Genomic DNA, 14,351 nt, shown 5'->3' with positions numbered 1-14,351 from the left:
GGCGGCCGCTCCGGGGCCTCCCCGCCCGTGGCCCCCGCTGGCATCCGGTCAGCCTGTTCAGTCTGGGGGACCGGTTCTGACGCACAGGCCCCCCCCCCCGCCCCACGCCTCCTTCTCCATCGTCGGGGGCCTGCTGAGTCATATCTGCCGGTACCGGCCGGGTCCGAGCTCGGTTCATCCCCGGCGGCGGCGGCGGCGCGTGCGCCGGTGACGCGGCCCGGGTGATCGGCCCCAGGAAGTGACGTGCTTCCGGTGCCGCCGCCGCCGCTGGACTGGAGGCTGCTGGACAAGGCGCAGTGCCGGAGGCGGCCGTGTCCGGCGCCGTGTCGGTGGGGGATGGCAGTACGCACCGGCCGACCGGCGGCGCTACATGACGCGCGGCGGTGGTGATGCTGATCGGGGCTGATCTGTTATGCGGCGCCCGCTGATTCCTGCTGTATATGCGTTCTTCCGTCCCTGGAAGAGGCCTTCGATTGACGGCCAGCTGCCGCGCGGCATTGGCCGTGTGATGTCCTGAGTGCTGACGTCGGGAGCTCGGAACACGGCTGCGATTGGGAGCACCGGGAACACCGGATTGCTGCTGTGTGTGTGCGACGGCGAGGCGGCAGAACCCACACACCGCGTGCAAGGCGGGCTATACATAACCTGGTGCTAGATTCGGGTGAAACCGTGAGACCCACAATCCGCTGCATTTGATACTATCACGTAACAAGAAAGATTGAGGATTCTTGGGAGCCGTAATGCTGTTGTTTATGTGAGGGCGCCGATGCGCTGAGCCGTCGGCCGGTGGTCGGGCTCTGGCTCCAGGGACGGCTGAGACGCGGCCGCAGTCGGGCGGCGCCCGCCGGCCGGGGGCCCGGGGGCCGGCTGTGCCCCCCCCCCCCCCCCTGCTCCCCCGTCCCCGCTCGCACCTGCAGAGCGATCGGAGCGCCGTGGCGGATGTGATCAGTGCAGCTACGTCCCGCGGTCAGGGCCGCCGGGATCGAGCGAGACGTCTCCCGCCGGCGTCGACGAGGCCCGAGACTGTCTGGCACCGGGCAGGCTGGCGGGGCAGGGCGGCCGGGCTCGACCCGTGCTGGCTGCGACCAGGCATACTCAGCATCGCCGCGTCGTCGCTCATGGACACCTTTTGAAAGTGGACCGTGCGACTGGGCCGTATCTAGAGTTAGAGGTGGGACTTTGCGCAGAGTGATCCGGACTGTGTAAATTTCAGCAATCTTACACTATCTCTGAAAAGCGGATCGCGCGCTTTAATCCTTCCCTAAGAGGGTTATGCGTGACCGTTCCGAAGCCTTCGGACATTCCACTGCGGCCAAGGCGGGGGGGGGGGGGGAAGAGGGGGGCAGGCCGCCGATAGCGGGATGTGGCCCGTGGTGGCTGCGGCCGCCAGCCCCCCCCCCCCCCCCCCCCCGCCGGCGATGCTCGGACGTGCTGAAGGCCACCGCAGCCGGAGCTCCTCAGAGACATTCTCTGCGATCTGGGGATGACCGACAGTCGGACGAACGGACCAAGCCGCGCTCAAGGGCCCTGATGTTCTCACCCGCGCGGAAGCCGCCGCCGACATGTTCGTGCGCGATTATCTGTATCGGAGCTACCGCGCAAGATAACGCTGGGGCCGTGGGTACAGGTGGTTGGTTTTTATATTTTGTCGTGGGTATCATGCGGTCTTCATAGAATGGTGAGACTGTTTTGGCTCCAGGCGTCCCTTCGTGGCTCATCCGACAGTTTTTTGATGGGAAGCGCCACATCTGCCCCGTAAGCGGATCCCGTGTGGTGCAAGTTGGGCAAGTGCCGCCCCAAGGAGAATCGTGCGCGCAAAACTATATTTTGTCTTAATTCTCAAACTTGATGTCGATGCTCGCATCATCATTGTAAAAAAAAACATTCTGGTGTTGTTGCCAACATCTCTTCAAAACGCCGACTTCAATTTCTTAGCATAGGCCAATAGTGCGTGCTGGTCGATGGACTGAGGACAGTGATGCATTTCTAGTTGGGGAGTGACAGTCCGCAGCGCCATTGTAAGTTAGTCGTTTTTTTCGACGACGCAAACCGTTCTGGGACATGGCAAGATGCTGCTTCAGTCGCTGGGGTATCGCTGTCTGCGAGCCGGTCCAGTTTGTGCCCCTCCCCCCCCCCCCCCCCTCCAATTGAACGGCTGGACGCCCTGACCACGTATGACACAGCCTCAGAGTAATCGGATTTATTTGCACCGGCTTTGCTCCCGGCTCCTCGTAAAGTTGGAGGGCAATCGGATTTATTCGGATGCATTATTATAAATATGGTTATCTCCTGCAGATCGATGCCTTTCTGTTTCCCATTTTCCGAGTCACGTCACCGGCCGTTGTTTTGAGGAGCTGCTGCGTCAGAGAGCAGCATAGCCTTCCGATGAGTAAGACGCTCTCCAACGTCCCAAGCTTTCAACAATGGCATCATGACGCACGAGGTTTGATTTCCCGCATTATTGAGCGGATCATGCGGCATTCACTGATGGCGGCGAACGCGCTCCATCGTCTGACATTTTCCCCCGTTCCGTCCCCCTACCCGTGTTACGCAACATCACCCCATCCGGGTCAGCGGCGTCGGCTGGCCCGGGGACTGGCGGTGTCAGCTCCGGGGGAGGGAGGGGGGGGGGGGGCGGCCTGGTCCCGCACCGGCGCCGTCACCGCCGGGTGCCGTTACCGGGAGCCGGCCCGCTCCAGCGCCAGGCCTAGACCGCAGCGTGCGTCTCCCGTCCCCACGCTCCACGAGCTGCAGGCGGCTCGGCGTCCCGTCGCCCGCTCGGCGTGGGGCGGGGAGATGAATGATGAATGAATGATGATGAATGTCAAGATGAAGATGAACGTCAAGAATGATGTCAATGTCAAGATGAAGATGAATGTGAAGAAGAATGATGAAGAAGAATGATGTTATGATGAAGAAGAATGATGTCAAAGTCAAGATGAAGATGAATGTCAAGAATGATGATGAATGTCAGCCGACGCCCTTGGCGACGCGGCGCGGTTGGCTGCCGTTGCCGTGCTGTCCCTGCGTGGTGGCACGTCGGTGCGCGACACGGCTCCGGCGTAAGTCGCCGCGAGCAGGAGCACGGCGTCGCTGGCGACGCCGCCCGCGTCGCACCCGCCGCCGCCGCCTGCCGCCAGCGGGGGGTGTGACGCGGCGGCGGGCGGCTGTCACACGGCGCCGCCGCCCCGAGCGCCGCCGTCGCGCCGGTGCGGCGGCCCGCCCGTCACCTGGGAGGCGCCGCGGGCCCGTCGCCAGCGTGACGCAGTTCGGGGCGTCGCGCCGCCGCATCGATCGGCCGTTTTTGTTTCTTGCCGCCGGTTGGCCGAGGCAGTGGGCTCGGGCGTCGCCGCCGACGCGCCGGAGCGTGTGCGTGCGGTGCTGGCGGGAGCGTGCGCCATTGATTGGATGACGGCCGGTGACGTGCGGCTGCGGTAGGATCCGCGCGGCGCTCGGCGGCGGCGCGAGCGTGTTGTGGTGCGCGACCTCTCGGGTGAGGGGAGACGTGGAGTCGCTATCCACCGCCGCCTCTGGTCCCACCGGCAGTGGGAGGACGCGTCGACAGGTGCCTGTGATTCGCACGGTTGCACTTCAGTGTCGGGTTCTTGTGTGTTCTTCAGTGTTCACAACACCGACCAGTTTGACCGTCCGCCGTGCTCCGCCGCCCCGGTCACTGTGAGGAACACAGACCACGTTTCAGGGTGGGGAACAATGATCAAACCTTCTGTGACCCCTGTCAGTATTGGAAGTCATTCGTATGTTGAATTGGATGTAGCAATATTATTTGTTGGTTAATATTATGGGTGTATTTATATAATAATGTATTGGCAAAATCGTTCATCGCCCTATGTAAAATATACTGCCTCTTCACCCAGTGTCCACATTCCCGTGTGTGGGTCTGATCCTTATTTCTCCCCACCCCCCACCCCCACCCCCCTCCCCCTTTGTCCTCCAAGTTAAGGAGCGGTGATCCTCCCCGTCTCCTTCCCTAGCGTGAGTAGCACTGACTAGACCACCCATGTCGGTTATCCAGTGTCCGCCGGTCCTCTGGTGGCCGTGTCCGTCGGTCCCCTGGTCCATCGTGTCCGCCGTGTCTGCCGCCTTGTCGACCAATACTGACCTAGTTGTCGAGCGTGAGTGAGCGACAGCGCTGACCTGAGCGCGGCGTGGGCCCACAGGGTCAAGGACCCGCACTGGGACGTCGAGTGGGGCCTGGAGGAGGACTCGCGTCTGCTGCAGGGCGTCTATGAGTACGGCACCGGCGCCTGGGAGTCCATCAAGATCGACCCCGGCCTGCGGCTCGAGGAGAAGATCCTGCTGGAGCAGGCCGAGTCTAAGCCGCAGGCCAAGCACCTGCAGGCGCGCACCGACTACCTCCTCAAGGTGGGATGGCGGCCGGCGCGCGGTGGCTGTGGCAAATGGCAGGCTCCACCTCCCGGAGCACCTCATGGGGGGGGGAGGTTGCGTTTGACTCACTGTCGAGCGTTGTCACAGGATGACCTTGTTGACGCTTGCCCGTTCCGCGTGCCCCTGGTAATGATGACTGCTGATGGGCGCGTGTGTGCGTGCTATCGTGTCGTGTCCATCTGTCGGGTTCGTCCGCCGCCTGACCGTCCGCGCCGTGGCCGACGTGTTGAGCCCGTCCGTGCGTTGCCAGGTGGTGAGGAAGCTGCAGCAGCCGGCAGCCTCCGCTGCCGCGGCCAAGACCGCCGCGACCGCCACCAAGAAGCCGAAGAGGGCGACCACTGCGCGCTCCAAGAAGGCGGTGAGCCGCGAGATTATCGAGGGCGACGACATCTCGTCCGACGAGAACACGCAGACGTCGCTGCCCGCCTCAGCCAAGGACGGCAAGGACGCCAAGGACGCCAAGGAGGGGAAGGACGCCAAGGACGCCAAGGAGCCGGCCAAGAAGGAGGACAAGAAGCGCAAGAAGAAACCCCAGCTGGGGCCGATGCACTTCACGGCCAACCACGAGCCGGTGCAGGTCAGCTCCACGGAGGAGCTGCCCGAGTCCGTCTTCCTGGAGGTGAGTCTCCGGACGGCGGCGGTGGCGTGGCGGACGGCCGCGAGCCGTCCGCGCGGCGCGGGGCTGGGGAAGGCGCATGCCGGCGGGGTCCAGCCGAAAACTGTGCGGGCTTGTCTGGTGTCTGGTCAGGTCGCGGAACGGTCTGTTCGCCAAGCCACGTGCGAGTTTCGGTCGATGCTGAAATGCTAAGTAGATGGATCTGTTTTTGTCGTCGGTGAAATGACGGCACGTTTTGCGATGTGCTTCAATGCAGTGTTGACACACAATGTTGTGATCGCGTGCTGCTGGAGCACGTTTGCAGGATGGACCCGGTCTAAACGGGTTGCAAGCGAGCGTGATCAAAGCACGGTTCCAACGCTATCTGTCCGTTACGGAGGGAGTGCAGCACGCGGCGCCCTGAACATGGTGTTATCCCATCATATCAGGCGGGCGGGGACCAAAACAGGTGGTACCTGGTTCATATTGTCATGTCGCAGCATGGGACGGCGGAGAAAGGTCCGTTTGCCGTCCTGTTCGGCGATAAGAACCGGACTCAGAATGCTCCGATGGCATGAGGATACCTGCTTGCTGGCGGGCTCGTGGCGCCGAGAGCGAGCCGTGCTTGGCGCGGCTCGCGAGCTCGAAGGCATTCCGGCGAGATGCTCGGGAGGACTGCGGCGTGCCCGAACTGGAGTCGCCAGCCGCTGTCCTGTGCGGCGGCCCCCGGGAGGGGAGGGGATGCCGGCGGGGGTGTGAGCCGCGCAGGTGTGCGCCGCCCTCCCCCCCCCCCCCGAGGCGCAGGTGTGACGGTGCGCCCCGCGCGCCGCCTGTCGGCTGCATGTGACTGGCCCACAGCACGCGTGGCCAACACCACCTGACCCTCGGCGGCCAGGTCCGTCTGCGAAATCGCTGACTCACGCCGCGGAGTTTGTTGTTTGGACGTCAGCACCTCGGCGCCGCTCGCCGCCGGAGACGACGAAATACGCGGCCGGTCGCCGGGCTCGAACCGGCGACTCGTGCGACGGCGGCGGGCGGGCGCTGTAGTCAGCTGCGCCCAGCCGCTCCCCTCAGCGGCGGTGTCACTCTCCTCGGCGGGTGGTCTCTGGGCGCGCCACCTGTCTGCGGTCCACCTGGGGGCGATCATGAGCTCAAGGGATGCACAGTGCACCCGTCCGACCGAGGCGGAAGGGAGTGGGTGACAGGCTGAAGCGATGGGGTGATAACCGAACACCTGGCGTCATTTCTCGTCACGAGCTGACGCTTCTGGCCCCCGGTTTGCGCCGGTCATTGCGACGTGCTGGTGACCTTAGCGGCGGCACGTGCCAATGCATAATCCGAAATGGCAGTAGGTCGAGGGAGGGAGGGACGGGCTCGCAGGTGGGCTTTGGGGCTGTCGGCGTCGTCACCGCTCCCGTCCCCTCCCCTCCCCTTCCCTTGCCGTCCCCGGCACTGGCCGTTCCCGGTGTAACGCGGCGCTGTGGGTGGGGACAGCGCTGGCCCACTGGCCTGAAGTCCGTGTGTCGGAGACTCGCCGAACGCCGGCTTTGTTGTGACCCCGCCTCGGTCTGCTGGGGAATGTGAGAGGTCCACGGTGGTGCTTCGTCAATGCGTCGTGTTAATGATGGCTGGTGAGTGAGGGCGTCGCGGCGTTTAGAAATCATTTGACGGTCTGGAGACGCGGCGTGAAATAATGTTGATGCCTGCTGGCAATCGTACAGGTGCTACAACAACAATGACTGCACGCAATAATTGGCGCCCGCCTCCGTCCTCTGTCACCCGGTTTCCTTCACCCCATCGTTGTCCGTGCACTCCTTATTCCTTGGTTCCCCCTTGCCCTCGCTTTTCGCTGCCGTCCTCGTGGTCTGGCTCTAACCACTTGTTCCTCCTGTCACTCTAGCCACCTCTCGAACTGCTCGTTGCCTATGCTCTCGTATTGTCGTCACGCGCCGTTGCCACTGTCGTGCTATCGCTGGCTGACTGCCTCTCCTTGACTCAGACTGTTTCTCTGGTCGACCGACTCCGCCCGTCTGTTTGGGTCCTGCCCGTCTCACCGTGGCGTTGTCCGCTGCAGTGCAAGGAGAAGATGCGGCCGGTGAAGCGAGCGCTGAAGGCGCTGGACAGCCCGGACCCCAGCCTTTCGGACCTGGAGCAGGTCAACCATACGCGACAGTGCCTCATCCAGATCGGCACCCACATCGACCGCTGCCTGCAGCAGTTCCACCAGGCCGAGAAGATCAAGGAGTGGCGCAAGTGCGTGCGACCCTGTGTGTGGGCGTGGGCGTGGGCGTGGGCATGAGCGTGAGCGTGGGTGTGGGTGTGGGTGTAGGTGTAGCTTTAGGTGTGTGTTGGAGGGGAGGGGGGGGCAGCTCCGTATTATGTGAGGTCAGGCCGCATCTCTCTCGACAGCTTTGCAGGTTCTCGCAGTGTCAGGGAGCTGCGCGCGGCGTCTTTCGGGATGGGATGGGGTGGCTGACCGTGGAGGCCAGCGGGCTCGGAGGAGTGGTGCATGTCAGCTGAAACATGGGCCGTTGTCTGAGCCGCGAGGCGTGCGAATGGTCCGATGCAGCCAGGCTGGGGTGTTGGTGGACCGGTGGCGCCATCTGCGCCGGGCGGGCGCCGAGGGCCACCTGCCTGAGGTTCCCCCTGCCATTAGAGATGGCGCGGCCTCCTCCGAGCTGCTGTGGCGGGCACCGGGAGCATGTGCCCCGCGCTTGTGTACGCGGCTGTTCCGGTGAAGAAACTGAGCGCATCCGCTGGTGCCCTGCTCTGTCCGAGAGCACAGTCCCGGGCCGTGCCGTGACTGGCTAGTTATTGAGGGAAACAGGGGGGGGGGGGCAGTGTGGCGGCTTGAGAGCACCTAATGCTCGTACAGATCGTTGTGTTGAGTGGAATGGAGTGGAGTGGAGTGGAGTGGAGTGGAGTGGAGTGGAGTGGAGTGGAGAGGAATGGAGTGGGGCAGAGGGGTGGCAGGCTGTACGAGCACACACGTCAGCCCAGATCTGAGCTGTAGCGGCTGGCTTGTCCGTTGGCCGAGCCCGCTAACCAGTTTCTCTGGCATGACATGTTTCCGCTGCCGTGAGCGAGACAACATGCGATCACGACCGTGTGGCCCCCGTCCCCCCCCCCCCCCCCCTTGTTTTCACCTCACTCGCCTCGCTCACGGATCGACCTTTGGCTCTGCTGGTCCAGCGATCTCCACGTCCACATTCTAAATTTTCCTCATGCCTGTCAGCACCAGGAGCTTGAACAAGACAGCGTTTGCTATGATGTTGCCTGGCAACGCCCGCGCAACAGCTGACCGCTCGCTCCCTGCCGCCGCAGCAACCTCTGGTACTTCGTGTCCAAGTTCACCGAGTTCGACCCGCGCAAGCTGTACAAGCTGTACAAGCACGCCGTCAAGAAGCAGGGCAGCGCCGCCGCCGCCGCTGCCGCCGCCGCCACCGCACCACCTCCGCCTCCGCCCACCCACGACAACGACAAGGTACGGCCCGGCGCCTGGCGGAGCGGCAGAGGTCTGCTCGGGAGAGAGAGTGTCTATGAGTGTCCCGGAGTGTCTATGAGAGAGCGACGGGTGACACGGAGCTGACGTGTAACGCGCTGTTTTCGTACACTGTTACGACTTTTGGTTGTGAGCTGTTGTGGGTGTTTCCGCCACGCGTTGTCTCAGTGTTGTGAAGTCAAACCGGGAGTTCGATGTATAGTCGCTTGCTGGCTCAATATCCCGGGGAGGGGACGGCGATGCCTCGGAGCCTCGGCGGTTGTCCCGCGTTGCTGGTCGGCGGACCGGTGTCACTGCGAGCCGGTCGGTGTCACGGTGAGGCCGCGGGACCTGGGCTCACCCTTCCTTCTCCGCCGTCTGACGCCGCCAGACCCGCCGGCAGCCGGACAGTGTGACACTGTCTGACACTGCCTGACGCTGTCTGGCGCTGTCTGGCACTGTGTGACGTTTGATGCTGTCTGACGCTGTTTCACCCTCCCTGACCGTATATTTGTCAGACGCTATCTGGCGCTGTCTGACACTGTCTGACACTGTCTGGCGCTGTGTGACGTTTGATGCTGTCTGACACTGTTTCACACTTCCTGACTCTGTATATTTGTCAGACGCTATCTGACACTGTCTGAAACTGTCTGACAGCCGGACAGCCGGGACAAGGAGCGACCGCCGCGCGAGCCGAAGAAGCGGCGGCGCAGCACGCCGGAGCCGGGCCGGCGGTCGACCGAGGCGGCGCCGGTCGGTGGACACCGCGCCAGTCAGGAGCGTCGCCGACCGGAGACGGCAGAGCCACCCGCCGCCGCCGCCGCCGCCGCCGCCGCCGCTGCCGCTGCCGGCACGCACCCGGCGCAACGGCACGGCGACGAAGATGACCGCGACGCCAGGTGAGCGGTGCTGGAGAGGTCAGAGGGCCGGCTGGCGCCGGGGGCTGGGAGGAGGCGCGGGAGGTCTGCTGTGCTATGGTAGTTTTGGGAAGCTGTGCGTCGTTAAGTCTCAGTGGTGACGATGACGACGACGATGACGAAGCCGATTGGGGCGGTGGCGTAAGGCGAGGGGACGGGGAAGACGTCGATGACGTTCGGTCGGCGCGGAGACGCCAGCAGTGGCTCGACGCTGTGGTCCGGGAGTCAGCGCAGGGGACAGACTGAGCAGCGATCATGTCCGATCACGACGAGAGGCTGGGCCAGATTCAGATGCTCAAAGACTGCTGTGGCCAGTGTCAAGAGCTGTTGATATTGTAATATGACCTATAACAGCGTGCGAAAGTCATTTTGTGTGAGAGGGCGATCGTAGAGCCGAGCGTGTGGGAGCGTCTGAGCTGTGTCAGTGACCCCGAAGCTCACGGGGCTCTCCGGTGACCCGCGTGCGCCCAAGCGTCCCGACTGATGATCGGCGCTCCCGTCCTGTCATGGTCGCCGCGTGACTCCCTCCTCCTCGCCCTGCGCCGCCGCAGCTCTCGGCGGGACCGGCGCCACAACGACGACCGGCCGCGCCACTCGTCGTCCGACCCGCGCCACTCGTCGTCCGACCCGCGCCACTCCTCGTCGGACCCTCGCCGCGACTGGCGCCGCGAGTACGGCCCGGGCGGCGGCGGCGGCGGCGGCGGCGGCGGGCACAGCAGCCCGGCCGGCGCCCCGCATCGGGACCACTACCCCGGCGACGGCTACAGCCATCCCCGCGACAGGTGAGCGGCGAGGGGGAGCGTCCGACGCCAGAAGAGGGGCGGGGGAGCGTGGTGAGCGCCGGTCCGGGGGGGGGGGGAGCTGGGAGCGCCGATCATCGGCCGGAGCGGGCCGACTCGCGGAAGGGGTTTGATGTGAGGCCGGCGTAGGGGAGGACAAGCTGGGACGAAGCGGGGTTATGGGTCACGGGACGAAAGCTCGGTGCGTCTTGGGTTTGCGACTGGACTGGCCGGCACCGTAGGAATGAGCCACGGCCAAGAGACGGACCTCGCTGGCACACTGGTGCAGAAGCTGATATCCAGAGATGTATTCGAGGGTGACATCCTGTTGTGTGATAACGTGTTTCCTGTCAACGCTGAGAAAGCATTGGTCAGGGTTAGCCGCCCACTGAAGCTCAGGTGCAGCCTTGCCTGTGTGGTGTGAACCATCAACTGAGGCGGTGTCACCAGTGTATTCAGCAGTAAATGGGTGGTGCCAGTGTGGTGCGGTGGTGTGGCGCATCACCAGCACCACTCCGTCACGTGCCTTGCTGACCTTCCGCCGCCCGGCCAGGTCACGGGACCGGGACCGGGACCGGGACCGCGACCGTGACCGCGAGCGGGACCACCGGCCAGACAGCTACTCGTCGCACCACGCGGCGGGCGGCGGCTACCGGGCGCCGCCCTGGCACCACGGCCGCCCGTCGGCCGGCTACGACCGCGGCTACGGCGGCTACGGCGCGCACGGCCGCCACTACGGCGACGAACGCTGGAAGGAGCGCGACTACCGGCGCGAGCCGGACCGGCGCCCGCCGCCGGCCGCCGCCGGCCCGCCCGGCTCCTAGCGGCACGCGTCGGCGTGCTCTTCTCGGACGGAGCGGGGCGGTGGCGGGGCGGACGAGGACGCCCTGATCCCGGGTCGGGTCCGGTGCCGCTGCTGGACTCGCGCGGCTGTGGTGGGCACGAGGCGCGATGAGGCGGCCCCGTCGGCGGCCGGCCCGGCGCCGTGCCGGGCCGGCGCCGCCGGCGGCGACGGCTGCACGGACGCCGACGCCAGCGCCACCTGGCTCACTGTGATACTGTGTACTGTGTTCGCGTGCGTGCGCCTGTGTGTGCCTGTGACGGCGTCGCCCACGATCCAATACAGAGCCGCGGCGAGAGTGCGCGGAGAGCGTGGCCTGTCTGTGAGGGATGGGGCGGGCCGCTGCCCCGCCGTGTCGGCGCTGCAGGATCGGCACGCGGTACAGGCGGCTCGGCGGGCGGAGGAGGCGAACGCAACTCGGTTCCGGTCAAACCAGGACATCACGCAGTTATCATCCAATCGCAGATTGCTGCGGATTTCTGGCACTTGCTCCGGCGGCTAGCGGTCACGGTCTGGTTGGGCTGGGGCGCGTCCGCTCGGATCAGCTAAGGACTGTGATGGACCCGGGATAGCGAAGGATGGTGAGATGCGATGTCTGAATGACACGGCAGCAGGGTCCTGTAATGGGGACGACAGAGTTATGACGTCACACGGACGTAATGCGAACGTTCTTCGCGCTAGGTCCGCCATTCCCGCACAGTCTGGGAAGCCTAGTCGATAAAGCAGTCGGTAGCGAATGGGTCTGACCGCGCAACGGCTGATCGATGGCCCCGTAGCGACTGGTACTGAGCCGTGTGCCGATTTGTGGATGTGAGGTACTGGTACTGGCGTCCAGCGCACGGTTGTACGTCGCCGCCCCCTGCTACTCGCCGTGGAGACGCGACACCAGTGGGCACAAAATCGGCATGTGTCAATGAGCGAACATACTGCATATTGACGTGATAAATTTCTGCTCCGTCCTTGCTGTGAAAAGGACTCCCTTAGTGATTTACATACATACCCTTGCTTTGCCTGTCGTATTCCGTTCCTTTTTGCTACCATTTACAACGAACTACTTTATCGGCTGATGAGGCTATTTCAAACGTGTTCACGTGCAGCGGGGTCGCGTGCAGTCTGCTCAAGGACAAAGACGGCGTCTCCCTCGGTTCGCCGTATAGCCGTGTTCGCGTCTGGCGCCGTATGTGGCAGCCAAGGTCACCTGAGCAGCCAACGGGCGACAGCAAGTCACGGCTAGAGTCACGAGTGCAGCGGTCACCTCTTGCAGTGTAAACCGCTGACTGCACCCGCTCGTCACGTGCCCTGTCACGTGTCCAGTCGTTATGTCGTGGGTTCGAGGGATCGATGCCCGCGCATCGCCTCAGCCCCGGTCACGAACGCGCTCGCTGCCCGCAGCGAAAGTCACGAGTGCACCATTTTCACGGTTTAATTCGCAAGCCCCGTTCTTCATTTCCACAACCCAAATTGCGAGCTTTTCTCACAGTTCGTAACGCGTGCAGTGCTGTGCAGTGCGTAACGCGTGCTCACCCTTCTGACATGCTCACCTCACGTGCCCACCCTTCTGGCGTTGAGGTCACGAATTCTGTCCTCACATATTAAATCATGCTTCTTTACTTTCATGGTTCCAGCTAACATCTCTGACCCCCTTCACAGTCCAGTTCGCACGTCCCTGGCTCCACTCCTCACGGCCGGAGTTGCAAATGAAAATCACGAGCTTTCGTCACTCACGGCCAGGGCGCGAGTTCCTTCCATCACTCGGTAGAGTCTGTGAATCCGTTCCACTCAGCAAGGCCACTGTCTGTCCCTTCCCAGTCAAGCCGTCCTCTGTTCATTCCCGCAGCCAAGTCACGGGCTCTGTCGATCAGAGTCAAAACAAGCTATTTACCCCTTGACAGTCAAGCCATGGGCTCTGTGCCTCCTGCAATGAAGCCATGAGGTTACCCCGCCTCGGACCGGGCCGTGCGCGCCGTCCGCCGTCTGGCCGAGTCACAGCGCCGTCCCTTTTTCTCACAGACCAAGTCACGAGTGCTGTCCCTCCTCACAGACCAAGTCACGAGTGCCGCCCCTCCTCACAGACCAAGTCACGAGCGCCGCCTCTCCTCACAGACCAAGTCACGAGTATTGTCCCTCCTCACAGACCAAGTCACGAGCGCCGCCCCTCCTCACAGACCAAGTCACGAGTATTGTCCCTCCTCACAGACCAAGTCACGAGCGCCGCCCCTCCTCACAGACCAAGTCACGAGTGCTGTCCATCCTCACAGACCAAGTCACGAGCGCCGCCCCCCCTCACAGACCAAGTCACGAGAACTGTTCCTCCCCAAAGACCAAGTCACGAGTGCCGTCCCCCCTCACAGACCAAGTCACGAGCGCTGTCCCTCCTCACAGACCAAGTCACGAGCGCCGCCCCTCCTCACAGACCAAGTCACGAGTGCCGTCCCCCCTCACAGACCAAGTCACGAGTGCTGTCCCTCCTCACAGACCAAGTCACGAGTGCCGCCCCTCCTCACAGACCAAGTCACGAGTGCCGCCCCCCCTCACAGACCAAGTCACGAGAACTGTTCCTCCCCAAAGACCAAGTCACGAGTGCCGTCCCCCCTCACAGACCAAGTCACGAGTGCCGCCCCTCCTCACAGAACAAGTCACGAGTGCCGCCCCCCCTCACAGACCAAGTCACGAGAACTGTTCCTCCCCAAAGACCAAGTCACGAGTGCTGTCCCTCCTCACAGACCAAGTCACGAGTGCCGCCCCTCCTCACAGACCAAGTCACGAGCGCCGCCTCTCCTCACAGACCAAGTCACGAGTATTGTCCCTCCTCACAGACCAAGTCACGAGTGCCGCCCCTCCTCACAGACCAAGTCACGAGTACTGTTCCTTCCCAAAGACCAAGTCACGAGCGCTGTCCCTCCTCACAGACCAAGTCACAGCGCCGTCCCTCCTCTCACAGTCGGGTTGCCGACGTCCCCCACTCGGAGAGGCGTCGGTCCCATACACTCGTGCACCCTCCGGTTACCGTCTGCGCGATCAGGCAGTGTTGACATGGTACCGACTGAGGTAAACACCGCGATGCATGCAGTTGGCTGCTGCAACTACAGCTCGCCGACAGAGGGAGCGGCATGCTTCCCGGCTCCGTGTTTCTCGGTGTCTCGATGTAATTGAAGACACTTCGAGGCGTTCGGGCTTCTAGCGGGAAAACGTCATTTGCTTCAAATGCGCCTGGGTGGGCGAGCATCCCGTGCTCTTTTCATTTTCATCAAACATCTGCGGATAATTTCACACTCCCCTCTGACTTAATTGGCGAAGTCAGCAAACCCTAGTTGTCGCTCTTGTCCCGGGT

At 63.5% G+C, this 14,351-nt stretch overlaps 1 protein-coding gene across 1 annotated transcript in view; it reads left to right on the top strand.

The window, feature by feature from the left end:
* LOC119094994 (chromodomain-helicase-DNA-binding protein 1) overlaps window positions 1-10,090 on the top strand; it is a gene marked incomplete at its 3' end in the record, with an annotated part of 83,451 nt that extends 73,361 nt beyond the window's left edge. Inside the window, exons 21-26 of the mRNA XM_037217903.1 lie at window positions 4,179-4,383; window positions 4,658-5,026; window positions 7,077-7,255; window positions 8,327-8,486; window positions 9,141-9,382; window positions 9,952-10,090. Coding sequence (XP_037073798.1) covers window positions 4,179-4,383; window positions 4,658-5,026; window positions 7,077-7,255; window positions 8,327-8,486; window positions 9,141-9,382; window positions 9,952-10,090 — 1,294 coding nt within the window. The remainder of the gene's footprint in view (window positions 1-4,178; window positions 4,384-4,657; window positions 5,027-7,076; window positions 7,256-8,326; window positions 8,487-9,140; window positions 9,383-9,951) is intronic.
* Between the last annotated feature and the right edge of the window lie 4,261 nt (window positions 10,091-14,351).

This window comes from Pollicipes pollicipes, unplaced genomic scaffold (genome assembly GCF_011947565.3).
Source record: "Pollicipes pollicipes isolate AB1234 unplaced genomic scaffold, Ppol_2.1 Scaffold_4219;HRSCAF=4965_pilon_pilon_pilon, whole genome shotgun sequence".
In the NCBI taxonomy this organism is placed as follows: domain Eukaryota; kingdom Metazoa; phylum Arthropoda; class Thecostraca; order Pollicipedomorpha; family Pollicipedidae; genus Pollicipes; species Pollicipes pollicipes.
The sequence above is the reverse complement of the archived record's forward strand: the minus strand, read 5'-3'. Positions and strand labels throughout refer to the sequence as shown.